Below are 26,507 nucleotides of genomic sequence, written 5' to 3' on the forward strand. Positions count from 1 at the left end.
GACACCTGGGAGTTTGCATGTGTATGGAATGGGACGGCGTTACAATGGCACTAGGACGGAGCCTTTGGAACGAGGAAGAGATTACATCAGACTGACAGGAGGAAAGAAGGTGTCTATCTGTAAATGGAAATGGAGACGAGGGAGAAAAAACGCGGCCAACGTGGAGTCCCCGCATCGTAATAGTGTGACGAATGCATCGTCTGCTGTGGGCTTTGCTATTCGGTCCGATCGGCCCCCATGAGTCTCTCCAGGACGGGATTTTTCAATGGGGTTTGAGCAATGCAAGATTCGGGGTGGGAGATGCAGTGAGTCGTCAGTTTTCTTTTTGTGGATTATTCCCGCCTCGTTCTATGGTGGGGGGTGATGACCGGAGGGCGGGGGATTTGGACGTGGATGAATCGGAGAATTCGACCCAAGTTTGTTCCGCAATCTCATCGTTCAGCGTAACCACATAACCCAATCGATGAGGTAGAAACGGCCTGCATTCTCGGTTGCTCACTTTGCTGAATTTGTCCTGTCTAGGAACTGAGTACAAGGAACTGAGTAAGGTACCTACTACCTACCGTAAAAACTCACGCCGTTCGAACTTGCGCTAGCCCGTGCACTCTTCACGTTAAGCCTCTCTCAGTACAAAAAGTTCGCTGATCTCCGCCACTTTTCCAGATCTTGATTCTGAATAGAGGCACGTATTGGCCAGAAGGTGAGTAAGACAACGGGAGCACGGGCTAGCGCAAGTTCGAACGGCGTGAGTTTTTACGGTATGTAAGGTTGGTTGTGAAAGATGGTTGACTAAGACAGGTACGTATTCGCGGCGCTGACCGCCGAGGCGAGGAAGCCACGGATCGACGGAATTAAGCTTCGACTACAGCGATGGCCCCGGCACGCCTCGCCCGTTTCAGAGCCGCGGATGGAGTCTCCACCAAGCGACGTCATCGCTGCACCTTTGCCAACGTCAAACGTCAACGTCAACAGCGCGCCTTCTCGCCTTGCCTTGCCTACCTTCCAGGTTATGTACCTACCTTATTGTGAAGGAATGAACGTGGGTACGTAGCGGTGATCAAGTATGCGGGGTGCAGATTCCATCCTCGTTCTTTTCCATCTTTTCCCGTCCCCTGCTGCCATGCTTTGGTTGGACTCTTGACTCAGTCCGCGTCGTGGACTACCACGGTTTGGCCGAACCATCATGTCATCCCTTCGGCCAGTGAGAGTAGAGACAAGAGAAAGATGCATACAGAACGACCGCTCGCACATAGCCGGCCGGGCTCAACCCCGAAACTCTGAATATCCCTGCTCCCAACTGTGGCCAATGGACCACTGACCTCGAGTCTGTCTCTGATGCATTGGGGCTGACTGATTCCCCGCCATCCATCCATCCTTTCCCATCGTTCGAGTCGGCCCGGCCTAATCAGCGTCGATACCAGCGAGCGGCCATCGCGCCCTGGGACCAACCATGGGTCTTGACCTTGGTTTCCCGCTTTGCTGCTGCCGAAGCTGCATGTTCTACCTTGGCAGCCACAGGTGGGTAGACCGTAGAAGCGAGACCTGAGGTCCCTGGGACGCATGTCACTAACGCCGCCGCACCATGACGATGACATCGTTTTGTTATCCACACTAGTCAGGCGCCTTTCCCATCACCGCCCGATCCGTCAATCATTACCCCACAGACTGGCGACGAGCACACTAGGGGTACCTCCGGGCAGGTAGCCGCGATAGATTTAGCGGCGACGCCTTGTTACTGGTAGAGCTTGTCTGGGGTTGGCTGGCGTGCCCCGGCCCCATGTTGGTTCGGGACTAATTGACGGGGCCCCCACCATGGGAGAGATGATGCCGCTAGTCGGAGGAATTAGACGTATGTAGTCCCCTTTCTTGGCTTTCTATATAGACTGCGTCTGATGCCGCTTTCCCAAACAATGGCAGCCCAAGACAAATGTTTGTTGGTCTAGTCTAGTCCAGGGTAAATTTGGTATTCATCGGGATTGGGAAAACACAGCACGGGTTCCAGCACTAATTCTTCAACGCTCGGTCCGCTTCACCGTTTGCTCTTCACCTTTTCTTTCACCTTCCCTCTCACAAATTACAACCACTCACCAATCGACGACAACACACAACTGGATCGATTTCTCATACTGAGCCTTTCATCATGGGATGGTTTGGCTTGAAGGGCGGGTGGCTCACCTTTTGGGTCACCATCGCCTGCGCGACAGACATGACACTCTTCGGGTACGTCTGCTCCTTCCTTCCATCCTCCTCACCTCAGCTCACCTTCCACCATTCACCAATTCTTTTCACCCTCAAACTCCTTCCCCCCAGAGCCTCATCTTCCAACCTTCTGCTCTCAGGATCTCTAATCTAACACCCCACCAGCTACGACCAAGGCGTCTTCGGCGGCGTCATCGTAACAGATGACTTCCTCCAAACGATGGGCATCGTCGGCAACGACAAGCTCCAATCCACCGTCACCGCAATCTACGACATTGGCTGCTTCCTCGGCGCAATTTCCACCATATGGATTGGCGAGCGCCTCGGCCGCAAGAACACTATTCTCGTCGGCACCACAATCATGTCCATTGGCGCCATCCTGCAGACCGCCGCTTTTGGCCTCCCGCAAATGTTCGTCGGCCGTGTCGTCGCGGGTATCGGAAACGGTATCAATACCAGTACCGCTCCGGTGTGGCAGGGCGAGACGAGTAAGGCGAGTTGGCGAGGCAAGTTGATTGTCATTGAGATGATTATGAACATCTTTGGGTTCTCGCTGAGTATGTCTTCCTCGTCTTCCTTTCCCTCTCTGGATATCTCCCGGTCTCGATCTTCGGTACCAGATACTAACGATGAGCAGGTAACTGGGTCACGTTTGGCTTCTCATACCTCACCGGCTCCATCTCATGGCGCGTTCCCCTGGCCTTCCAGTTCTTCTTCATCTTCATCCTCTACGGCACCGTCCCCTGGTTGCCTGAGTCACCTCGGTACGTCCCCTCCCTAGTCCCATAAATATCACCCGCTAGATTCCTATGACTGACAATAACCCCAGCTGGCTCATGGCTCAAGGCCGCGTCGCCGAAGCCGAACAGATTCTTGCCGACCTCGAAGACATGCCTGTCGACGATGCTTATATCCAGACTCAGTCCAAGGACATCCAGTGGGCCATCAACTACGAAAGAGAGAATACCGTCCCCTGGTCGGACCTCCTCCGAGGCCGGACCGGCGAGTCGTCGGGAACGTCCACCATCCGGCGTATATTCCTCGGGTGTGGAACCCAGGCCATGCAACAATTTTCCGGAATTAATATTACAAGTTACTATTTGCCCCTCGTTCTCATCAATTCCGTCGGTTTGGACAATAAACTAGCGAGGTTACTGGCGGCGTGTAACTCCGTCAGCTACTTCTTGTTCAGTTTGATTGGAATTCCCAACGTGGAGAGATGGGGAAGGCGAAAGATGATGATGTGTAAGTTGTGGAAACGTCGAATCCAGGCCCGATGAATACGCACAGGACAGCTGATTGTTGCAAACAGACGGTGCTTTTGGCCAATTCATGTGCTACGCCGTCATTACCATCTGTATTCGTTACAATGAAATGGCTGGCCTGGCACCAGAGACGCAGTCTCAGTGGGCAAAGGCTTCCATCGCCTTCTTCTTCTTGTACTATGTCTTCTTTGGCATTTGCTGGCAGGGTACTTCAAGTCCTTTCCCGATTCTTTGGGTCAATGTTTGCTAATTCGATATAGGTGTGCCTTGGCTGTACCCCACCGAGATCAACAGCTTGTCCATGCGTACAAAGGGAGCCGCTCTCGGCACCGCAACGAATTGGATTGTCAACTTCATGGTACGTCTCCCGCGATTCTCCTCCAATGCAAATAAAAGCACCCAGAGACCTAACCCACCAACAGGTCGTCGAGATCACACCACCAGGCATCTCTTCCCTCGGCTGGCAATTCTACATCATCTGGACAGTCTTCAACTTCTCCTTCATCCCCATCGTCTATCTCTTCTACCCCGAAACAGCAGACCGCTCCCTCGAGGATGTGGACCGTTTTTTCGCAGACAACCACGATATTTTCGTCTTCCGCGACAAGGACGCCACAAGCTCAAAGCGGCCGATGAAGTACATCGCGCAGGAAGAGGAGGCGATCACGAAGCGGAACAGTCGGGGCGGTGTGCCTGGTGCTGAGGAGGAGGATATGTTGAGGCGAAGAGGGGCTGTGGAGAAGATGAAGAAGGGGCGTGAGGATGAAGAGCTGGCGTTCGGAGAGCATAAGGAGAGAAGATAGGCGGGACCTCCTCTGTTTGTTGGTGGAGTGTACGATCTAGATGAGATATTTACGAGTTATGATGGTAGAAGTTTCATGATACATGATGGTTATTAAACATTGTTCTTCCACGATTGACCGATCGAGTTTGGGTTGCCATCTTCTGACATAACTGTCTAATGGCTGCCATCGCCAGGAGACCTCGATGGACTCTGGTCGTACACAAGAATAGACATGGAAAACGTCACCAACTTTGCGCAGTCTTCTTCTAAGATCCCGGGTGATTCCATTCTATGGATCTGTCTATGCTGATCTGATTCGGTCTGGACAAGGTCTCGGGGGGCACGTTGTCAATCTGTCAATTCGCGGACCTCATGATGCCCCCACTACCCCTCCCCGGCTTCGTCTTGCCTCTTTGATCCTCTCTGCTTTGTCTCTTCACCCTTCCATTTCGCTCACTCTGATACTCCTTCTGTATCGGTCCTTGGCTTTCTTGTCGATAGAGGCTTTCTTGTCGATAGAATCAAATCCGGTCATCTACCTCACGGAATAGACAGTCAGCAACGAAGAGAGATTCAATAGATAGCACTCACACCAGGAACCTTATACTTGCCCTCATCTCAAGCATCAAAAGGCGTAGCACGTGCCGCAGCTCTCAGCCATCCCGCGTAGGCAACAGGCTTCTCCCGGCTTCTTCTGACAATGGAAGCCGAAAAGGTTCCTCCGTGAACGCCGGGAGAGGGGAGTTGACTAGGGGCAGAAGAGGAATCTTGGCTGATGATCATCGCGGGGAACACGAGCATGATGAGGTGGACGTGGTCGGTGATAGCGGCGTGGTTGATTCGGAGGCTGAGGCAGGTGTCTGCGATATGCTTCAGCCATTTCTGGGTAGTGAGCTCGAGGCGAGAGACGTCGGGGCCGACGATGGAGGTACCCTCGTCGTGGTGGTCCTCGTTCTTGGTCTTGGTCTTCTCCTCCACCTTGCGCAAGTCGCTGACCAGGGCGTCAAAGGTACCAAAGGCCCTCACCTCGATCATGGCGAACCGACGACGACGACGGGTACTGAGTGGAAAGCTCAGAGGCAGGATCTCGGCTGGATCGTGGAGGGCCACGAGAGAGTACACGGCTCTCTTCAATTCCCATAACCCCGTATCCTGCCAACTGTATTTGACCACAGACGGGATGGGCTGCGTGGGATAGCGGCGGAGGAGATGGAACACGAAAGAGTGAGCGGGATCAAAGAGCTGATCGCACACGTCGATGGCGGTGGCACCCCAGCGCAAGTCGTTTCTGACTCCCACCAGTTGTCGGTCTTTGAGGGGCTCCAGGTGGGCGTCGGTTTGGAAGCATTCCTGTACCAGATTGATGTAGAGAATGGGGTCGGCGAAGGTAACGTGGGTGAAGTCGCTCATTTGCAGACTAGTCGCGGTCTCTGGGGGCGGTAAGGGAGGATCGGCGGGCTCACCGTAGGGGGGGAACCAGTCGGCGAGGTCATCGTCGAGGTCGAAGAGTAACGTCTTGGCTGATAGCGGCATCTCGGCGGGCAGCGGAGGCATTCTGAGCTCTTGATGCAGCTGGAGATGATGTTGGCGACGTGTAGAAGGCGTAAAGGCTGGCTAAATCAGCGAATGAAGAAGGTGAGGCCATCCGTTCCAGCTTGGAAAGTGAGAGACGGCTTAAGAAAAGGGAGAAATCCAGAGCCTTCTGGGTTTGTGGTGCAATGATTCGAATAATTCAGTAAGAAATGATTCAGTGAGTGTCAGGTCTAGATTTGATAAATATGGTGGGAAGGTGCGACGGGGCGGGGGGGAGGGGGGGGCGGTGACTCTGTACTCACCCACACGTGGTGCATGGCCATTCATAGTCCTTAACTGATAGTCTGCCACTTACCTCACAGGAATAACTGTTTCAGAAGGAGACAACCTCAGCTCCGACGTTGATTCAGATGTCCAGATCAAAGAACGTCTCATCCCAATGGCTCAATACAGACTTAGAGTCATTGCTGATTTGTTGTTAGCACGAACCTCATCGGCTTCTTAATTTGGTACCTTGAAAGACATCTCCTTGATTAACGGCAGTATTCCCTTTCTGAAACTGCTTCAGCTTCTTTCACGACATGGAAACTGCGGACAACAATGTAGTATAGCTCGGGCATATCTCGCTCCTGTCACACGAAATGGGGAGCGTCTTGCAGAACGCTTGACACACACGGCCGTCAAATTCCCGTGGAATCCGGGTCAAACACACTGGAAGCACTGTGTTCTTGACTCTACCTCTATCATTACAACTGAAAACAGTATAAGAAACAACTGGGAACAGTTCAAACTTGGTCCCTCCTCCACGTATACCATTAATATCAGTTCCTAAGTGTCGTTCATAAGCCGACAATCCCTCCTTGTTTCTGGGAGAATCATCTTTCCATCCTCCCTTCGAGGTTTATTTCTTTCGTCCTCTCATCTGACATTAACCCTCCAGAGATATTGGTTTCAATGTCCCACATTCCAGCCCAGTATCGTTTCATCAGTCTATCCTACATGGCATTCAATCCAAGATTGCTGCATTGCGTCTGAGAGCACATCGTCCTTTCTGACGAGATGCAAGTATCCGAGCTTACCTCGCTTCCTCCTCTCATCGCATCCAGATTTCTATGAACATTTCGGATGAAATATTTGGGCATCCAACTGATATATCAAAGTCTGAAATTCATCTTGACACCGACGATGTCTCCTCCCGGCGCTTAGTCCGGCACAAGCTTTGGGCAAGTTCTTCTTTTGCAACTGAAATTTTATCCCGGGAGATCGCAGAGGTCGCATAGGTAGTAGCACAGGTAACAAAGGTGCCTCATTCCCTAGCATAGGGGTTCCTTTCCGGGCAAACACCACCTTTGTTCTGATTTCCTTTCTAAGCCTCGTAGTACAAGCCGCGAACTCTAGACACTTATTAGGGCGTCTTCTAGAGGATTTGAATCTCCTACAGGCATCTTCATCTTTTGGGCTTTTGTCGCTTTTCCTGTTAGTTGGTCAGGTAAATCCAAACATCGTGGACTCAGGTTTTCGGCGCTATTTTGCCTGAGACAGGTGAGCTGTCCTGGTCGGTTTTTCCTAGCCATAACTTGCTGCGAAAGTACTTCTATGTTCCTCCTTGTGTCAATGTCAAGGTAGTTTTCCTTCACCTTTCCAAGATCCTTCTCAATGTGATCCCGACTTTTGTTTCATCTTTCCATCGCAGAGGCCTTAGGTCTTTCTCTTCATGCCCGTATCAAGGCAACTTCATAAACCTTGAGGTGCCTCATTTCATTCGTTTATACTTTTGCGGGTACCCAGGGAAGTTCGAACTCATGCGCCGCCGAAAATCACTCTGCCCTCTCTCATCGACTCTTTCCCCTCCACTTTCGCACCGTCGAAACGTGTTTTCCCTACACAGAATCCCTTTCATTCCTCACCGTTTCATCTTCTCCCATCTTGAGAAACCTACACTCTCTCCCCGCCAGGCCTGATCAAACCTCATCATGTCAGACTCTGGCATGCCGGAAGCGAGTGGGGAGGATGAGCGCAAGCGACAAATTCACCTCTGGAAAGAGTTCGGGCGTTATAAGCCACGAGAAGTCTTGGCGCTCTGTCTCAGAAGCTCTGGTATACACTACGGTCTCCCAGAGTACGGATCAGAAAGGCCCGAGTCCAATGAGTGGCTCCTCCCCGACTTCGACCCCACAGTTGAGCAGCCGGGTCACGAAGTGCAGGTCGAGGTCATCAGATGCTTGAACGGTGACATCGAGGGTAGTGCACTTATCCTCCTTTGCAGGATCACTAAGACATCATCCATCAGCCGCGACACTCGTCATAGTCTTATCCTCGGGCTCAAGGTCGTCCTCAAAATCTTCGACCCAACCTTCCTCCTTCTAGATCAGCTCTCCTACTTCTTCGGTCTCACACCCAGCGAAGTTTCCAATCAACTATATAGTCGGGAAGCTAATGCCTGTAAGTACTTCTACGAGCAAAAGATCACGGGTGATCCTCATATGGTACCGCAGTACTACGGCAGCTGGGCGCTCAAGTTCGACGCTAGCGATTCACCTGAACCTGGCAGATCCTCTTCACCCAGAACCCTCCAATGGAGATGTGTAGGCGCGATTCTCATCGAGTGCATTGCGGGCCGCTCGCTTGAGAAGATGTGTGAACGAGACCACAGCGGAGCCTTAATTGCCGATTAGGCTTCCCTTCCCTACATCGATCACGCAAGCAGTACGTCGAAAGTTCTGTCTCTGAACGACTCTGCATCGCGGCTCAAAATCTTGAAGAAGGTTATACACGGCGGTGTTTGCTTCGAGCATATTGGCCCCGTCATCAAGGGTCTCGATCCCGATGACATCGTCCTCACTTTCCTCCAGAACACCCGAGACCGACAGACCCCAGAAAGCATCCGCCCTGTCCTTCTCGACTACATCTTCTGTGTTGTGTGGTCTCAGTCCCGCGAAAGCACGCACGGACGGCTCGACGAGTTAGACGAAGAAGCACCGCCGATCCCCCGCAGATATGTGATGAACAAGTACCCGATGCAACGACTTCCAACTCCTCCGAATCCGACGTGATTCTACAATGCTAGCCAGATGCAGGAGTTCAGAGGCTGGTTCCCAACCGAGTGGACGGAAAAGGTGCCAGGGGACTATGAGGTCTGGGCCGCGAGCGAATTTGGAGATCCCACGCAGGAGAGAAGCTATTCGACTGAAGACATGCTTACGGAGAAAATACATGAAGCATAGAAGACGGTTCAAGAGCAATACTATCGGGAGAAGCCTATGCTCAGCTAACAGGGAAAATATGACCTGATCATCGAGGATAGTGACATCCATCCAACTCCGAAGGAGAAGCGTCTAGCCAAAGCCGAGGCCGATCACAAGTTTATGGTAGAGCCTTCTAGAAAGGAGAGGGAGTTTCTGCGGCGGATCGGCCATCCAATTTCAGCTGAACTTGAGGCCGAATGTAAGGATCAGCCACCTTCAGCTGAACTTGAGGCCGCTTGTGAGGGTCAGCCACTACCTGAGACTGGATCAGAGGATGAGCTTACTCCAGGACCTGACGATCATCCAAAATGGAAGTCGCCGCAAGAGATCTAAGCTTGATTCGAGTTCGCCAGACAGTATTCGAGGTCATTTGAAGAATACTCGAGTTGGCAAAGAAGGCGAGGAAGACACCGATGACGACGCCGATGACGACGAGGAAGACGCCGATGATAATGAGGGGGACACCGTTGTTGGCGAGTACATCGATCACGGCGGTGATTCCGAATACGGTCTTTGATGTGTATGTCGTGGGGGTTTTTCCGTCTTTGCAGGCGCAAAGGATCAATGCGTGGCATTCTTGATCGTGGAAGATAGTCTGGCCAAATTGACCGCATGACTATCATGTATTGGGCCTTCGCACTACTGGCCCTGCAAGAATCGGGCAAACCAGAGCGTACGACCTCTAAAAAGGTTAAATAGTTTTCAATTGCTTCTTCTATTACTTCCACGTCGTAGTGGAAGGAGAGTTATCAATCAAAAGTTTTAGTATGCCAGTATCTCCTACCTTTGACCCCGTGATTAACTGACTGCATTCGACGTCGACCCCAGTCTCACGCCCAACTTCTCAGAATCATCTTGACATTCAATGAGAATGATCGCCATTGCCTAAGTACTAATTCAGTCCTGGGTCTGATGCTTGGAATGTCAGTAGACCTCAATCAGACCAGCCCATCCAAAATAGACCCTAGAACCCAGAGCTCCCCAAGCATCACCTCCTCGTTCCTCACGCCCTCCCAACAACACCCAACAACTCATCGACAACGACTCCCCTGAAAGCCCGATCCAGTCCGCAACTGCCACTCTTACCAAACAAACTCTTTTCTTCGTCCTCATCCTCGTTCTCGCCGCCCCCTCCTCTTCCTTCTGCTCCACCACCTACATCCATGGCTGAGAACGCGACAGCCAACTGTCGCGGATCCAACGCCGCCCGCACGGCAGCCGTATACCTCCCACCCATGACCGCATTCAGCGTCCCAAGATGCTCTGCCGCAGAGACAGCACCAACGCCGACACCAGAACCAGAACCGCCCGAAGATGAGGCCGCAGACGAAGTCGCAGACGCAGATGCAACCTCCGTAATGAGCCGCCCTAGGCCAATCTCCAACAACAACACCCCCAACGCAAATATATCCCTCCTCTTACCCTCCTCCAGCGCCTCTCCTCCATCACCACGATCCTCACCGCCACCACGAACCCGACACCGCCTCACCTCCCCCTCCTCGAACCCAGCCCCGACAAGCAACGGCACCGACACTTTCGCCTCATACTCCCCGCCCCTGACCCCAAACCACACATTCTCAGCACGCACGGCGCCATGCACCCGATCAACAGCATGGAGCTCGCTCACCGCCCTCGCAAGCTGTCCCGCAAAGCGGATCTTATCCGAGAGGATCCTCGCCGCCGCCTCCCGCCGCCCGCGCGTGAAGTGGCCCGTCGGCGAGCCGAGGTGCTCCGACAGTCTGTGGATCTCCGCGCTGCGGCAGCCGTGCAGCGGGGAGGCGTCGTAGAAGAATTCCAGCCGCTGATCCGGGTCCTGCTCCCTGTCTTGATTCCGGTTCTGGGCGAGGACCTGGAAGCCCGTGCAGCGGAGGAGGTACGGCGACCGCGCGGCGTGTAACAAGGTAGCGAGCTTGAGCGTTTTGCGGCATATATCCGGGTCATCCCGCGGCATGGCCCTTGTCTCGACAATAGTATTCGCGTCGCGGAACCGCAGGCACGAGGCCGTGGCAGACACGCCGTCGACTCCGTCAGCGCCAGAGGTATGACACATATCATCACCCGCGAGGAGCAAGCTTGCGATCAAGGGGGCATCCCCTCTCTGGATTCGAATCTGCCAGATATCGTGCTCGAGACTCGGGTCCCGCCCCACGGCGATATCGCGCAGCTGCACGGCGCGCGTGTCCCGGCTGAAGAGGTCTTGGTTGAGCACGCGCTTGATGGCGAGCACGACGTCGGCGCGGATCTCGTCGTTGAGAGCTTTCACCTGCCTGTGGGTTTCGAGGAGGAGTTTCGGGTACTGCGGGCTTGCGAGGGATGTCTCTGCCGGCCCCGCCGTCACTGGGCTCTGTTGAAAGAGGCGGAGGGTCTCGTTGGCTCGTCTAAAGGAATATCTGCAGATGTTGAGGTCCACCGGCGCGAGGCCGCGGAATGTGGTTGATGATGGCTCGAGGTGGCAGATTTGGTCGTTGTAGATAAGTCTATATAGGGTGGTTGTGCGGTATAGTTCGGACTGGAGCTGGTTCATCTGTCTTCGCGTCTGTAAGTGGATCGTCTTGGTAGCGTTAGCCAAGTCGACTAGTTGACGGGCAGTCTCCTCGGCTCTGAAGACCACTTCCCCCAGAACATTGGTGCTGTCGTTGCTATTGCTATTCGTCATGTCTGCGTCGATGTATCGAGTCTTACTCAACTCGTGGACGAGCACATTAACGACGCAGCAGTGGGTTGTTATACACAACCTGGAACCATGTTGGAGGGTATCCCGACACAACGGTTCACTCTCCCGGTTCCGGGGGGTGTTCCCACAGTTGTCGAACCCGGCAGCACGAACGTTACCTCGGAAAACATACGCAGCACACCGGCAAAATTGCGGTACAGTAACTGAATCGGGTTTCAAGAATCAGATCCTGCCCGACTGGCGGCACACGTAGATCTCTGCGGGACACCGAGTCGTGTATCATGCCATTGTGGCAGACACTCAGCTTCCAACGACTCGTCTTTTGGTCGTTTTGCCATTCAACAAAGTCCCCTCCCCCTCCTTCTTTTCCATTTCAGCCTTGCTAGATTCCTCAACGGAGAGGGGCCCGCCAGGGTATTCAGGAACGAAGCCAGGCCCATGACATCACCCCCGAGAGAATGCATATCATCGGCCTCGAAGGCCGAAATGCTGGGTCCGACGCAGTGGCTCATGTACCATATGTCAAGGAGACTGAGGGGGTTCGGGAACCTGACATGTTGTTGCGGGCCAATGATTCAAGCGCTTAGCAGCCAAGTCACAAGTCAAACGACCCGGCAATGTTGCCAGCGTGGTGTCAGCAACCCTATTCCAACCACCGCGTGGGCTGGCTCGATTCATTGTCGAACAGAGACCCTGACCCGAGCGATATTGGACGTTGGTTATGGGTACGGAGTAGGTACGAAGTACGGGTATGCAAGCTGAAAGTGAGTCGGAAAAAGAAACGTGCCCAGCTTCCTATGAAGGACGGTGAAGGGCCCCTTGGTACCTTTCGCGTGGGACTGATACGCCACCTGGCGTATCTTAGCTGCCCGTATCGGCCAAGTTCCGCATTGTCAATTCCCATCTTGCCCTCATGGCCATATGGTTTTAGTCCCAGACGGTCGCGGCGGTGTGTGAGGGGAACAGAGGGAGTAAAACGAATAAAAGACAAAAAGCCATTTCCACGTAAGCGATGGAAGGCCAGGGGTTTCATGGCATTAGGGCAGGTCGGCGAGCTTACTCGTCTTCGGCGGCCACGCCGATTCGGGGAGCCTAGTAGTAGTGCCCTCAAGTCTGATCCGTTGATAGGACCTCTTAACGCATCCCCATATGCCCGCATATGCAGCTGGCCCTTTCGGGCATGTAGTCCATCGAGGTAGGAGTCCGACGTGCTGTTGATATCGTCGCTGGCGGGGTCAGTTTTTGCTGCCTGAGCAGCTTGCCACTTCGAACAAAGCGATTCGGCACCCCAAGATTCCCCGAGAGACGCCCTTGCCGAAGATGTCGTCGGCGTTGGGATTCGGTACCCGTGCAAGGGGGGTTCCGCTCCGTACACGGCCCGGCCACCAACTGTCATATCAGCCAAGATTGTATTCCATAGTCGAGCTGCTTAGTAATAAGATGAAATCCCATGAACAGAGGCCAGGCCAAGTCTCCTCGCTCGAAATCAGGGTTCGATCAAGGCTCGACTCTGGTTCGGGAGCTTGCGTGGGGGTGCCTGGGCGAATATGTCGCACACAGCTCGAATGACACAATGGCGCAGATGTCTCGGGATTTCCGTCGAGGATCCATACTGGCGGTACGCTGGTCAAGCTAGCTATCAACCCGTCTTTTGGTCACGTTACTACGCGGGGAATCGCGGAATGCTACCGCGGGGATCCATTTGCTGTTCCGTATAGAGTATACTCTTCAGCCAAAGCACATACGGCACAACGACCATAACGCATGATTCGAGTCAGAACGCGGTCTGCTTTCTTTCTCTTGCAATCTTTTGGGCCGTGAAATATTGGCCTTGTTGTATATCGAATTAGAAAAAGGAAGTGTCTAGGAACCAGATCTGAGAAGCGTGACGTGTCTGATGCATGACATGACATGACAGGGTGGGTAATCCGAAGCGCTCTGCGCCGTCTCCTCTTGCCTCCGCGACTGTTCCTGGATCGTGGCCGCAGCTGGTACGTCAGTTTGGAACCATGCTACAACTTTACCTCGTCCCTCCCATGGACCCCTTAATGTACCCCACTTTGCTCGGCAGTTGCGATTCTAGGTCTAGGAAGAGACGGCCTCCTTGACGTCCTCCTTGACATCCTTGGCCAGGTCACCAACACTCTTCTGAGATTGCTGCCACATGAGGATACGGGAGCACTGGACGACACCGACGACACCGAGGAAGAAGTTGACAGCAGCAAGACTGGACAGGTTAGTTGACACGTTCCCTTTGTGAGACCCTTCATGACATACAGGTAGTTCTTGGGCTTAATGATCAAGCACCAACGGGTCCAGATGATACCAGTGGCCGTCAGGGCACCGTTCTGGGTGAGAGACAGCTTCTCGGCGGGACGGGCAAAGTCAGCAACACCGGCAAGAACGAGAGCCCACTGTGTATTGCGTTGCCAGTCAGCATTCGTTCCATGGAGGCATTGCCAATTCTCTCGGGTATTTCTTCGTCCGGTCTATATCGACCTCCGACATCGCGACCGGACATCTGCAAGGGAGATACCCGGAGGTACCTTCAGCTACCAGGACTTCATACCTTCATAACGGGGGCCCTGGGACCATCGGAGTCAGCGGACAAGTCAAAAGAATACCATGCGAAGCCTTTGTATCGCATGTCGGGGATAGTCTACTCACCAGAAGTGCACCGTCTTGATTCCGATGGGGCTGTCCCACATGCGCTTGAACCAGCTAACCTGGGCATCGGCGGACGCAGTCGAGCTCTGCCATCTCTTGGAGCTCTCGCGGAACTGGGCGCGGAACTGGGAGGTGCGGAAAGCGTTGCGGATCTGGGCACCGGCAAAGACCTGCTGGCGGAAGGCAGGGCGCGCGGCCTTGAAGAAGTTGTTGGCGGGGGCCATTGTGACGAACTGTCAAAGCTATAGCTTTTCTTTTCGTGTGTATATGTCGTCGGAAACTCGGGTTCGGAGGATCGATTGAGAAGGGATCTCAATTCACGCGGAGGCAGAGGTGGTTTGGAGCGGAGAGGGTTTTCCTTTCGATAGACGCACGAGAGGGATGGAGGGGAGAGGTTGAGGCGAGGTTGAGAGAGGCAGATGCGTTGAGGTTTGGGACGTCCGAAGATGAGCGGGCAGCTTTTTTTGGCCCGGGAGCACGAGCGAGCGCATACGGTGCACTGAGAGGTAAGGCGCACGGCAGCTCTCAGCGAGCAAACAGCGTCCGTCAACCGGAGATAAGCGGGGACAACCCGTCGAGGGAAAAAAAGTTGACTGCGGGAGCACTGACCAGGTCGACCTCACCTTCCAATTTCCATTTGAACCTTAGCACCTTACGTAATACTCGCCTGTCTGTAGCTGCGTACCTTGAAAAACGGCCCCTAGATCGGGGATGTTGAGTTGTGCATATGCATAAGTCCACAGCTCCAGGAGTCCAACCAATCAATAATACCCAATTAGACAATTTATGCTCATCCTGAGTTCCCGACCGCCTTATGCAAATTTCCCTGACCCACCTCGAACCGTGAGCATCTCGTTAACTTCAATCCTCGCCAGTCCGTCCACCAGCAAAGAGGCTCCTCCAATCGATCCGAATCCCGCCAATTGACCCAACCGCCGCCCGTCCGCACCTCCTTCGCGCAGCCCCAGCCACGATGTCGAGCAAGTACGCATTCACAAAGGCCCTCAAGGAGGTGCGCTTCCTTTTCTGCCAGACGGGCGAGCACAGCGCCGCGACCCGGTACGTTTCCTCGACTTCCCTACACACGCTCAGCGCATGTACACCCCAACCTCGAAACCTCCCAACGACGACGACGACGACACCAACCGCTCGCATCACCTCGATCCCCCGCTAACCCCTCATCGCAATAGCAACTTCGTCGCAAGAGCCTACCCCACGATGAAGAAGAACAACCCCCAGACTCCCATCCTCATCCGCGAGGCCGCCGGCACACTACCCAAGATCTACGCGAGATACGGTCAGAACTACTTCCCAATGATACAGAATGAATACCGAATGCTGATTAGGTACTCTTTCTCAAACAGAATTCGGCGTTGAAAAGAGCCAGTCGCTGGAAGGTGAGAGTCACCCTCCCCCCTCCTTCAATCTCTCTCGAGGACGCTCGGTAGCTAACATGCTCCGCAAAAGGCCTGTCGGACAAGCAGATCGAGGACACAGTTACGACCCTGGTGAAGAACGGCGCATAAACGTATAAACCCGGGCGGGGACAATTGAACGAATAGACCAAAACAAGGACCTTTTGTACCATCACCATGTTGTTGAGAATGACGAGCCGAAAGTTGTATTGAAACTGAACTCAGCGAGCTGCCGATGAATGAAACTAGGCGCCATGGTAACAGTTCGGGGTTATCTGTGTTTGCAAAGTACCATTTCTACGACGATCCCATATGCGGTCTGCTGGATAGTGTCCACGTCCCCCGGGATGTTCACTGTGCCCTTGATCAGACGAGGCTCTGGGAGAAGACGAGTTCACTTCAGGTCACCTATGACGGGGCTCACAACCACCCAAGTAAGCATTCAAGCAATAAACGATCAGATAGAGAGTCTTCCGAGCAATGTTCATTCTATTTCTTCGCAACTACTAAGCCACAAGCGCGAGCTATGGGTATCACTCAAACACAAATCCTTCTCAAGGAACGAATTCAAATCCTCCCCATCACCTGCTTCTGAGATACCTCCCCAACAGGCTCTCCAATCTACAGAAAAGCTCTTAGTCAACCCTGTCCTGTCACATATGCTTCCGTCTTTCCGTATTTGTTCGTATCGCGCCCAAATCATTTCCCCCCAAACATCGAACATCCTTGTCTAATGCTTGCCACTGCCCTCCTGAGGGAGCGCGCCCGAGGATGTCTTGTCCTTGGTCTTGTTCTCACTGCTCATGCTGCTGGTAGGAGTGGTGGTGCTGCTCTTTGTAGCAGTTGATGTTGCACGCGCTTTGCCCCAGACGCTGGTCGCAGGTAGGCTGGAAGCAGGCAAGGGAGCAGGCGGCAGGGACGGGAAGTCGTCTTTACTTGCAACAGAAAGCTTTCTGTTGTGCGTTCCAGGGGCATGTTGCGGTTGCTGGACGTGCTTATTTTGCTTCTTAGGCGAAGGGTTGTTCTTCTGCGGTTCTTGCTTACCCTGTTGATGCTGCCCGTGCTGTTCGCGATCGCTGCTAAGCTGTTGCTGCTTTTTCTTGCTAGCGCCCTTCTTCGCACGCTGTCTTTGACCGTTGCCACTGCTAGCATTTGATGGCTGTGGGACGGGCGTACCACCTTCAGCGGGGTGGTCCTGCTTTGCCTTCGCCATGCTCTCGGGTGCCGAATTTTGCGTGCCTTCATCTTGGACTGGCACTTCACCAGTTGTAGAACTCACTCCATTGTCGACGCCATCTCCAGCACCATGTCCCTGACACTGTTCAGCTTGAGCTTTGGGAGGCGTTGGTCCTGGAGTGAGAGTTCGGGATGTGACCGATGAACTGCGAGAAAAGTTGCGTTGATGCTGAGTGGTCTTCACTGGGATCGGTACCAATGGAATTGGCGCCAGCTTCACCCTATGAAAAGCAGGGCGCGGTTCAGGCGACACAAACTCCTTTGCCTTTGGATTGAGTTGCATGGTTGACTTTACCGTCGCTTCGCTCTCAACCACGGACGTTTCTGGTGAAAACTTCGGTTCAGGCGTCCTGGCCGACGATGGAGTTGCTGGGGTCGATAAGACCTTGGGCGAGCTGTTGCCAGAGCAGCTTTCCTGGGCTGTGGTGAAGCTCATCTGTGAAGTACTCGCAGCAGATGGAAGACCGCCGTCGACGACATGGGCCTCCTTTAGGATGGTGGCTGCTCCAGAACTAGAACCTTCTCGTACAGCAATGTTCAGCTGAGCCGGCTGCTTGTTGCGATTCTTCGGCATTCGAAGTGAGCCGCCAGCGTTGGCTCGAAAGCTTTTGTTAGGCGGCTCCGGGAGACTTGACTTTCCTGGAGACGCTTCTGTTGCAACGATATCCCTGGCCTTCGTGATGATGTCGGCCGTCTCTGATGCACCAGTCTGGGTTTCCGCCGGGATATGAAGAGTTTTATCATCGGCGGCCACAGTCGAGGCGTCGCCAATGGGCAGAGACTCATCTTGACTTCCTGATGTCGGCTTCTTCTTCTTTTTCTTGTTTCTCTTGGTCTTCTTCTTTGAAGCATCGTCGGCCATAGCGGTGATTGGAACCCCTGAGATTAAGCCCGCATCGATCAAGCTGTCGAGTGCATGTCCAGAATTCAAGCGAAGGCTATCGCTAGGCCCATCTTCGTCAGGAAACGAAGTCTTGAGGAACGAAGAGCTACTTCTTCCTGGCATGTGAGGCACCACGTCGAAGACCTCGACACTGCTGGTATCTCTGTGAGAAAAAACCTTCCTGTACTTTCCCTTGCCATACGTGGGACTCTGCGCAAGAGGCTCAGGGGCTATGACTCCTTCTTCCGGGACAGGCGAGACGTGAGGTATAACCTTCGCAGATTCTTCAGACGGTCCCTGGTCACGAAGAGCGCCGAATTTGTGTTCCTTCTCACTGGGAGAGGCAGGGGGGCTTTTCTTGAACGGAGAGGCTACCGATTCACTGGCGTCCGGAGTAAAGACAGCCTTGCCAGACGAGTCAGATTCTCCGTGTACTTCAGTGCCCATCGAGGTTTTCGTCAGCTTTTGAGGTGTCGCCGGCAAGTTGACGACAATGACTTTGCACGGACTGTTGGAAACCCGAGGGCTGTCATGCTTGGTTGTCTTCTCTTCATCGGGAATGACCTCCTCGGAAGGCGGCTTCGATTGCGACTCAGCTTCACTTGACTGTTGCAAAGCTAGATCGACAGTCGGTTTGGCTTGTGTCGGCTTGACGTCTTCGGGCAGTTCAGTTTTCCCCTGCAGCACAGTGGCTTGGTCTGCGGTGGGCAGTGGAATAGTTAAATCAGTTACCGCTTCGGGCTGAGAACCATGTACTGCTTTGCCCTGCGATTTTAATGGACGAGGAATTATGTACTGCTCCAAGGAGACTGCTTGAGATCGAGAGTCCATACGAGCAGATAGAGACTGGCTCTGGGTGAATTGGACCTGGCTGCTAGCCCGAGATTGCTGAGACCCTTCATACGAGTTCGGGATTCTATGCTGTTCAGTCGCGTCCCGGCTGCCCTTGGAATACATCAAGCTTCCATAACGCGTATGGTGAATAGGTCGCGTCTGGAGCATACAGTGAAGCTCTGCGCACTCAACATCCTTTGCGCATGCAATCTCAGTGATGCGAGAACCCTCTTTGAATCTGAACGAGAGCACCTGATATCAGTAGAATTCCTAGCCTGGACGAATGTTGCCACTTACCTGACAAAAAAGTTGGGTAAATCTTTCTGGTCCTTGAGAGCCAATCTGTTGACTTTCTCAACCTCTCCCCACCGAGACATCACAGCATGGACCTTTTCAGACAGGTCATCTCTAATCAGATGAGAGGTGAGCTGAACGAAGACAGATCGTTCACGAGCCTCACAAGAAGGACACTCGCAAGGCGCGTAGGCCCATTTGTTATCGCCAAGCTTTTCATGTTGATTTGTGCAAGTGAAAGTTTGTCTAGACGCGGAAGAACGGGATAATGCACGGCCGCGATTCTCCTTGGTTGGAGAACGACGGAAAACGGGCCCATGAATCGAGTCATCTGCATTGTGGACCTTCTCCCATCCTTTTAAATCGCCACGGGTGCGCTGCTGATGATGAGAAGGGCCGTTCGAGTTAGGCGCTGCTCGCGAGTTGAATCTTGTCTCAAATCGCGGATGGCCCATTTGCGAGCCGCGGTCGCCTGCTTGGCCAAAATGGGGGTCTGTTGATGCATTCCGCTTGCCGTTGTGTCTCTGAAAGGAAACCAGCTCAGGTGCCACTCCGGGAAAAGCAGCAGATTGAGCACGCTGCTGCGCGCCGCCCACGGGAACAGAGCCCGGTATTTGCGCCGAATGCCCAGCGTTGTTGAAGCGGTTGTCATTAGGTCTTTGAGGAGACGGAATGACCTGCGAGGGTGGGCCGTAACGGCGATTTCCAGGACCAGCAGGAGGTTCCATGGGTCCATGGGGAGGCCCATGAGGAAGTCCACGAGAGGGTCCATTAGGAGGTCCACGAGAGGGTCCATGAGAGTGCCCTTGAGAGTGCCCTTGAGGGGGGGCATGAGAGGGAGCATGAAGGGGGCTAACGGGGCCAAGATAGGGCTGAGGCATACCATGTGGACCTGTAGTGAAAGGCGTGCTGAATGGATGACCATCAGGTCTAATAGCATGAGGGTAAAAGGTGGACCCTCCCGGACCTGCATTTTCGCCTCTGGATATCGAAGTTTGATTCGTTTGCGCAACGTTGGGAAGCAAACGGTCAGGCAGCTGACGAGAACCATCGTTACCATGGCCATGACTTGCCGAAAAGGTCTGCCGCTTGTCCGCTGGGGTACCCTCGGGGTAGCTGACGCGATTCACGGCCGTGGCAACATCGTGATGGAGATGGTCGATTGGAGTTTGCCTAGATGTACCGCTCACGATCAATGGCTTCGGAGGAGAGGCTTTGGCAGCCGGGCTCGTTTGGGACAGCGGGGAGTCGGGGCTGCCCTTCGTCAGGTTTGGGGCGGTTGATGCTGGGGCAAGTCCACTAGGAGTATCTTGAACGGGTTGACCCGCTGACAAGGTTAGGTCAGGCGCTTTCAACAGGTAACAGAGTCAACTCACCAAGCCAATGTTGCAGTGTGCCTCCTTCCCACTGGTACCCGAGGCTATTTTGCGGGTACAAGGCTGGTTGAGCCCATGGCTTGCCTAGAAGCTGATCATGTCGAAACTTCAGAGCATTGCGGACAAGTTCCATGCTGACAGGAGGCAATCCCTGGAGGTCAACGCGATCCTCTGAGCTCAGCAGATTGAGAACGTCGCCCTGGAATTCTTTGAAGTCTAGCAGCTTCTTCTTGTTCTCGCTCTTTGCAGCCCATTCGTCGCACCAGTGACCAACTTCTGCAACGATTTCTTGATGGAGGTTGCGAACGAGACATTGATTTTCGTGGTAGAGATGAAGCATCAGATTCCAAAGGTTCATCGCGCCTTGGAAGTAGATGTCATAGCAGTCGAAATAATCATACAAGTCTTCCCAGAACTCCAGCTGCGGCATGGACTTCATGTGACTCCAATGCTTCTTGCGGATGGCATTGGCCCTCTCCTGGAGCTCTTCAGCGCTCCATAAATCAATCTGGCGTACTGGGAGGACGTGGCTGAGACCGCGAGTGGGAAACTCGCCATTGTTGGTGCTAAAAATAGCCTTGATCTCCTTCGTCGGCTGGTTGTAGAAGGCGATCGGAAGATTGTCTTCGATGTAAAGTCTAGGCGTCTCTGCCTCCTTGGTACCGACCATCTTGTAGCCGTCGGGAATTCCGTTGGGGTAGTAATGAGAGGAGGGCTTGGTAGGCATAGAGTTTGCCATCGTAGCGCGACTATCGTGATCGTTGTTCCTGGGGAAGCGCTGATCTTGGAAGGAGCCAGGTCCTCCATGGATGTTAGAAGCCATACTGCAAAGCTGCGTATATCCAACGTCGTTTGGCAACGGGATGATAGGCTTGCGGTGATGGGCTCGGAGGCAATGGAGGTAGAGAAAATGAGAATATTTCTGGTGGCGATTTTGGAGTAGGAGAGGAATTGATTTGGTGGTGGGAAGGGAGAAGAGACGATGAAGTGGGTGGTGTTGTTGTTTTTGGGACGAAGAGAGAGGGAGAAGGTCAAGACTCACAAGGCAAATGAAAAAAAAGAAGCAGGAGAGAGGTTGGAAGGAAGGAGGCAGGTCCCAGAGATGTTTGTTGGGAAGGAATCATGGGTGGGTGCACCTGCCTGGAGATGAGAGCAGCAGTAGCATCAACCAGAAGAACGAAATATTCAGACGTTCATAGAGTGACACCTCTTAGACCGGTGAAGTGGAGGAAGCAGGACTCAGGCAGCAACATAGTTCCCGGCAGCTATATTTTTAGTAAGTACACCAGATACGGCTCTCACATGGTAATCGCGTGAGCTTCCTGGGTCTTCCTTTTGTTGCGACGACTCCTACTTGATGTGTAGACACAATTTGCTGTATAGGTGGGTAGCCGGGATCTTCTTCCCCTCCTTTCACAGGAACTTGATATGAAAAGAGCCAGTGTTCTCTTCTTTCAGCCGTCTGACATCTTTCCCAAGGTCATCATGCCCCTCATTGTAATGTCCATAGAGACAAACAAGTCTTACTCATTTGTTCCTGATAACGAATAGATGTAGTTGATGCAGCACACTTCTATTGAGGATCAGTAATAAGATGGGATTTCGTTGGTCCTGGAGAATTGAGGTAGCAGTGCTTGCATATGAGGTAAGGCTTTGCTCATCAGCGTGAACGAGCACTATTGCAGGAACATAGTACTCATCGGAACTCAACTTGGATCCTCGTCCGACAGCTATCAACAGATTGACGGCAGCCTACAGAAATAGCTACGAGCTAAATTTGGGCTTGATGGAAGCAATGGACGATATCTTACACGGCATAGAAGAGAGAAGAGTATATTCATCATTCAACTACTAATGTACCATTGGGGGAATGAGAACGCAGGTATCTGGATAACAAGGACAAAGGAGCTGCTTTGAAACATCTGAAGAGAGCGTTCTTCTTTCAGCTCTTCTCATTGCTCAAGGCGTTAATCATCTTGAGAATCTCAGATTCACTCTCACCAGAGACAGCCTTGCCGTTGTTCCAATCCACAGTCTGTATGTCTCAGTCAGCCATGTTCTCAAAGTACAGGTTTGAAGAGGACCACGAGCTCTGGGAAGGAAACACATACCACGGGTCTTTGAAAAACCTCGGCGTTCTGCTGGAACTTCTTCAGGGCATCCTGCTCAGTGGAAGCACCCTTGATGATTGATGGGATCTTGCTCTTTCCGACGTATTCTAGGATGGTCTTAACCTGGTCGGCTGTTGGGGGGTCTTCGGTGATGTTGAGCTCAAAGTCGGCGCGGGACGTCTTGGGGCTCGTTTGGACGCTGTGGTCGCTGGCCTGGTCCTCAGTCGCGCCGGCGGCGGCGTTGGCCGACACCTGCTTGAGGAGGTTGACAACCCTCACAGAGGCGGGGGAGCTCGCCTTGTGGAAGACAGTGACGATGTCGAGGGTCTTGCGCTACAGTGTGTGTCAGTGGTCAATTGATCTGTATCGGGTACAATTGAGCAGCCTTACGAATCCGAACATTGTGGCAGGTCGTTGGGGAGCTATTTTGGTGGTGTGTTTGTCTTGCGTGAGCTCTGCTTCGTGCAGCGTGATGCGATGAAGTCGGTAGTGGAGCTCTGGAGCTCCGGAGCTATCAGGTTTACGTCATTTAGCCGGGCGGCTTAGTTTTAGACGCCAATGCCGGATTAGCGCACTGACGGGGCCTGCCGCGCTTGACCCCTGGCCCCATGCACCTGGGACTGGCCACAGGAGGCACAGCGATGGAGCATCACGTCTTGGGACCCCTCACTCTGTCATTTGGATGGGCCTGGAGCCTCTTGGGCATCGATTTGGCTTTTTTCGTAACGGAATAGATTGGGGGCGCGGCTCCGATGGGTCCTCTGCTATGTCATGTTGCCTTCCCACAGCAATAGGGCAATTGATCTCACTACCTATCTAGATTCACGGGATATGCAGCACGCGATCAGGGTGCCGCACAGTGCAAAGCTCGAAAGTGACTGGTCGGTCGTCAGGGAAGGTACTGGCGGGGTAAGATTTCAATGCACCAGGCAGATTCACCTTCAACGCTCCTATTTACAGACGAGAGGCTTGCTGAAAGAGTCAACAGCTGAACAAGAAAAGGTGCCTAGGTCAATATCGATCTTGGACCTTCGCGCTCATTCGTTATCGACCGTGGAGCAGGGGTAGCCAGACTTAAGGCAGGCGATGGGCTGAACTCAAGCTCACTCAGCTTCAGCATCAAAGACAGGGCTGAAAATTGGCAACGAAGATGCACCGTAAAGTCAGAGCCGCCAACTACTCTCCGCCCTAAGTGCATCGCCGATTTTCCATGTGGCATGAGCAGATCTGTCATGGCTTTTTTGCGGAGAATGACAATTGCATGACGTAGGAGGGAGTTTTGCCCGTCTAAGCTGAGAATCGGCGCTGGAGACGTCATGACGTAGATGTACCGGAGGGGGGTCGCTGCGCAAGTGCAGCTAAGACAGCTTCCTTCCCATTCATATAGAAAGCACATCTGCTGTACACAAGCCTTCTTTGCTCCTGTCTCAATCCAAGCATCAATCACTCATCAAACAACATACCGTCCTTGCTCTTTAGCAGTAAACATACCCTCAAATTTCCACCTCACCACCAAAACAACCATCATCATGTCCGGAAACTCAAACCTTGGCAACAGCGCCGTTTACGAGGCTGGCGATCAGAGAAACGCCAAGGAGGAGGAGACCAACAACGCCGAGCGTTTCCACGAGGGCAAGGAGCACTCTCACTTGGCGACAGACTCCAGTAAGTTACCCGTGCAGCGGCCGGGATTTTGCAGCTGTTAATAGTCAATCAGAGGATGAGCGTTCCATCGCCAACAGACTCGCTGCTGAGGAGAAGAAGAACAAAGAGGGTGATGAGGAAGAGTCCCTCGAGACCCGCCTTGGCAAGGAGGACGCCACACTCCCCGTAAGTAGCATTCCTGAGCCCTCCACGCATGAAAGAATCAGTGCTAATTGGCAATCAGGCCAAGCTGCACGGTAACAAGCCTTCCAGGGGTGCCGAGATCGACAAGCAGCTCCAGGAGGAGGACGAGCTCCGCCTGAAGCAAAAGGCTGGAAAATAGACATGGGAAGCACAAATATGATTTTCGGTCCGGCGTTGGCAGGGTAGCACCAGCATACATGAGTTCATAGGATGAATATCAAAAGTCATGACGCAAAATACTTTTCCAGTGATGTTACACGGTGGTTGCGAGGCAGTCTGAAAAACCGTGGTCACGCAATTAATCATGAAGAACGGGCAACACGAGGTTTCAAGAACGTAGACGTTTATATATCATAGCTTTTATTTAGTATTAAGTCGTCTATACTGCTGGTCATACCTGGATGCCGAATTAGTCAAACATATCCCGACAGAGATTCCAGAGAACAGAGAGGTGTTGTTGGGTTTGGAGGTCAGAATATGTAAGAATTGAATATCATATATTCAGACGATATAGCCACTCCGGCGAAAGAGAGCCACCGAAAGAAATCAATCGCAAATTTTTCTCATCATTCCAATAGGGTGTGTATCGGGCGATATGAACGTACCTTGTGTTCTGTTGCAGCTTCGTAGACAGATGCCAAATTCTGAGCACCTCGAAGCTGATGTAAAGTAAGATCAACAAAACAAAGGGAGAGCTCATCAAGCTGCACCTTTATGCGAATGGGAAAAAAAAGTTCTGTCGTCGGTGGAGCCTGCGCGGTGAATGGCCACTGACCGCCCCAGCTAAGCCGTTTTGGGAAGAGAGGGACTCGGCTCGGTTAATCAGCAAATCCGTCTCATTGCGGCTTTCTGACTTGCCCTAAGTCGCACCATCCTCCCAGGGAAAAAAAAAAGAAGTGTGCCGAAGTGACTTCGAACTCCATCCACCACTAACCACCAGCAGCACATCTTCGACGTCTGGTAAGTTGACGCGCCCCTCCAAGACAAGCAAGACGCAACACCACGAAATCCGCAACCCCGATTCTAACTTCGCGATCCAACTTCAGACCGACCAGCAAAATGGGTGACGCTACCATCGAGGGTTCTAAGTGGCGACTGGTCGAGGTCGGCCGTGTCGTCCTCATCCAGGGCAACGGCCCCTACGCCGGCCGCCTTGCGACTATCGTCGAGATTATCGACCACAAGCGCGTACGTTACGACAGCACCTCCTCTCTCCCCCGATACGATTCGAATGGTTTTTTTTTTTGAAATTGGGCGCACGAGCGCGCGCTCCGTGGACGATATAGGAAACCTGGAAGACTAACATGATACCAAATTGCAGGCTCTGGTCGACGGCCCCTCCTCAGACGCCAAGCTCGCTGTCCCCCGCCAGCCTGTCTCTCTCTCCAACGTTCTCCTCTCCTCGCTCGTCGTCGCCGACCTGCCCCGTGGCGCCCGTACCGGCACCGTCAAGAAGTTCTGGGAGAAGTCCGAGATCGACCAGAAGTGGAAGGAGACCAACTGGTTCAAGCGCAGCACTCAGATCGAGCGGAGAAAGAACCTCAGCGACTTCGACCGCTTCAAGGTTCTCCGCCTCAAGAAGCAGCGCCGTTTCGAAGAGCGCAAGGCTCTGGTCAAGGTCAAGGCCTCGGCGTAATGGACTCACGATTAGGATGTCTATGGGGTTGACTTTGAAGACTACGGGGCTGGTTTAGAGCGTGACAGCATGGGATCCGGTTTGGTCTGCATCACCGCAGCATTGGGTTGCTGCACATCTCTTTTGCTCCGTAACTGGAAGGGCTGTATGTCACATTCATCATCAATCATATGATGACCGGCGTCAAATACGGAAATTCAGAGACAAAAATGAATTCATGGCACAATCAGAAAAATAGATTGGTTGGCTCGTGACGGGGACACGGAGTAAAGACTTTTTTTTCGGTTTTCCTTTTGAGACTCTGTAAATCTTCATGACGAACCTATTCTTGACGTGAATGCCATGGCCGGGAGTCGGTTCTCGAAATGCCGTTCTAGATCCATCCCGGTTAAGTCCAGATTTCGTAGTGAGCCTATGTACGGCCAGGCTCTGCCTCAGCCTTGTAGAAATGACGGGCAGAATGTCATCCATTTCCTTGAGGCGGCGGCCATGGCTCAAAATGCCCGG

At 53.1% G+C, this 26,507-nt stretch overlaps 12 protein-coding genes across 12 annotated transcripts; 5 read left to right on the top strand and 7 right to left on the bottom strand.

Annotated features, from left to right (window-relative positions):
- Positions 1-1,181: 1,181 nt before the first annotated feature.
- On the bottom strand, positions 1,182-1,654 carry CABS01_10515 (uncharacterized protein; the record flags this gene model as incomplete). The annotated part of the gene is made up of 2 exons (XM_060543870.1): positions 1,182-1,527; positions 1,629-1,654. The coding sequence occupies 2 exons, from the start codon at positions 1,652-1,654 to the stop codon at positions 1,182-1,184; spliced, it is 372 nt and encodes a 123-aa protein (XP_060399072.1).
- Positions 1,655-2,140: 486 nt separating this feature from the next.
- Positions 2,141-4,267, top strand: CABS01_10516 (uncharacterized protein; the record flags this gene model as incomplete). Its single annotated transcript, XM_060543871.1, has 7 exons — positions 2,141-2,220; positions 2,365-2,756; positions 2,837-2,963; positions 3,029-3,444; positions 3,512-3,670; positions 3,725-3,822; positions 3,887-4,267. 7 exons carry the CDS (start codon positions 2,141-2,143, stop codon positions 4,265-4,267), a joined length of 1,653 nt encoding a protein of 550 aa, XP_060399073.1.
- A 599-nt stretch (positions 4,268-4,866) lies between these two features.
- On the bottom strand, positions 4,867-5,802 carry CABS01_10517 (uncharacterized protein; the record flags this gene model as incomplete). Its single annotated transcript, XM_060543872.1, has 1 exon — positions 4,867-5,802. One exon carries the CDS (start codon positions 5,800-5,802, stop codon positions 4,867-4,869), a length of 936 nt encoding a protein of 311 aa, XP_060399074.1.
- Positions 5,803-7,754: 1,952 nt separating this feature from the next.
- CABS01_10518 (uncharacterized protein) lies at positions 7,755-9,359 on the top strand (the record flags this gene model as incomplete). Its single annotated transcript, XM_060543873.1, has 4 exons — positions 7,755-8,366; positions 8,457-8,791; positions 8,849-8,915; positions 9,057-9,359. 4 exons carry the CDS (start codon positions 7,755-7,757, stop codon positions 9,357-9,359), a joined length of 1,317 nt encoding a protein of 438 aa, XP_060399075.1.
- A 670-nt stretch (positions 9,360-10,029) lies between these two features.
- CABS01_10519 (uncharacterized protein) lies at positions 10,030-11,682 on the bottom strand (the record flags this gene model as incomplete). The annotated part of the gene is made up of 1 exon (XM_060543874.1): positions 10,030-11,682. The coding sequence occupies one exon, from the start codon at positions 11,680-11,682 to the stop codon at positions 10,030-10,032; it is 1,653 nt and encodes a 550-aa protein (XP_060399076.1).
- A 2,103-nt stretch (positions 11,683-13,785) lies between these two features.
- On the bottom strand, positions 13,786-14,591 carry CABS01_10520 (uncharacterized protein; the record flags this gene model as incomplete). Its single annotated transcript, XM_060543875.1, has 4 exons — positions 13,786-13,927; positions 13,978-14,114; positions 14,270-14,285; positions 14,368-14,591. 4 exons carry the CDS (start codon positions 14,589-14,591, stop codon positions 13,786-13,788), a joined length of 519 nt encoding a protein of 172 aa, XP_060399077.1.
- Positions 14,592-15,340: 749 nt separating this feature from the next.
- On the top strand, positions 15,341-15,893 carry CABS01_10521 (uncharacterized protein; the record flags this gene model as incomplete). Its single annotated transcript, XM_060543876.1, has 4 exons — positions 15,341-15,426; positions 15,558-15,664; positions 15,732-15,764; positions 15,835-15,893. The coding sequence occupies 4 exons, from the start codon at positions 15,341-15,343 to the stop codon at positions 15,891-15,893; spliced, it is 285 nt and encodes a 94-aa protein (XP_060399078.1).
- A 619-nt stretch (positions 15,894-16,512) lies between these two features.
- Positions 16,513-19,227, bottom strand: CABS01_10522 (uncharacterized protein; the record flags this gene model as incomplete). The annotated part of the gene is made up of 3 exons (XM_060543877.1): positions 16,513-18,973; positions 19,033-19,143; positions 19,196-19,227. 3 exons carry the CDS (start codon positions 19,225-19,227, stop codon positions 16,513-16,515), a joined length of 2,604 nt encoding a protein of 867 aa, XP_060399079.1.
- Positions 19,228-19,387: 160 nt separating this feature from the next.
- On the bottom strand, positions 19,388-21,228 carry CABS01_10523 (uncharacterized protein; the record flags this gene model as incomplete). The annotated part of the gene is made up of 3 exons (XM_060543878.1): positions 19,388-20,010; positions 20,072-20,356; positions 20,406-21,228. The coding sequence occupies 3 exons, from the start codon at positions 21,226-21,228 to the stop codon at positions 19,388-19,390; spliced, it is 1,731 nt and encodes a 576-aa protein (XP_060399080.1).
- A 1,119-nt stretch (positions 21,229-22,347) lies between these two features.
- CABS01_10524 (uncharacterized protein) lies at positions 22,348-22,918 on the bottom strand (the record flags this gene model as incomplete). Its single annotated transcript, XM_060543879.1, has 3 exons — positions 22,348-22,440; positions 22,517-22,849; positions 22,907-22,918. 3 exons carry the CDS (start codon positions 22,916-22,918, stop codon positions 22,348-22,350), a joined length of 438 nt encoding a protein of 145 aa, XP_060399081.1.
- A 1,127-nt stretch (positions 22,919-24,045) lies between these two features.
- On the top strand, positions 24,046-24,503 carry CABS01_10525 (uncharacterized protein; the record flags this gene model as incomplete). Its single annotated transcript, XM_060543880.1, has 3 exons — positions 24,046-24,181; positions 24,234-24,346; positions 24,405-24,503. The coding sequence occupies 3 exons, from the start codon at positions 24,046-24,048 to the stop codon at positions 24,501-24,503; spliced, it is 348 nt and encodes a 115-aa protein (XP_060399082.1).
- Positions 24,504-25,423: 920 nt separating this feature from the next.
- Positions 25,424-26,000, top strand: CABS01_10526 (ribosomal protein L14; the record flags this gene model as incomplete). Its single annotated transcript, XM_060543881.1, has 2 exons — positions 25,424-25,552; positions 25,686-26,000. 2 exons carry the CDS (start codon positions 25,424-25,426, stop codon positions 25,998-26,000), a joined length of 444 nt encoding a protein of 147 aa, XP_060399083.1.
- Between the last annotated feature and the right edge of the window lie 507 nt (positions 26,001-26,507).

The sequence above is a fragment of the Colletotrichum abscissum genome (assembly GCF_030869225.1).
Source record: "Colletotrichum abscissum strain IMI 504890 chromosome Unknown Scaffold_27.1, whole genome shotgun sequence".
Taxonomy (NCBI): Eukaryota; Fungi; Ascomycota; class Sordariomycetes; order Glomerellales; family Glomerellaceae; genus Colletotrichum; species Colletotrichum abscissum.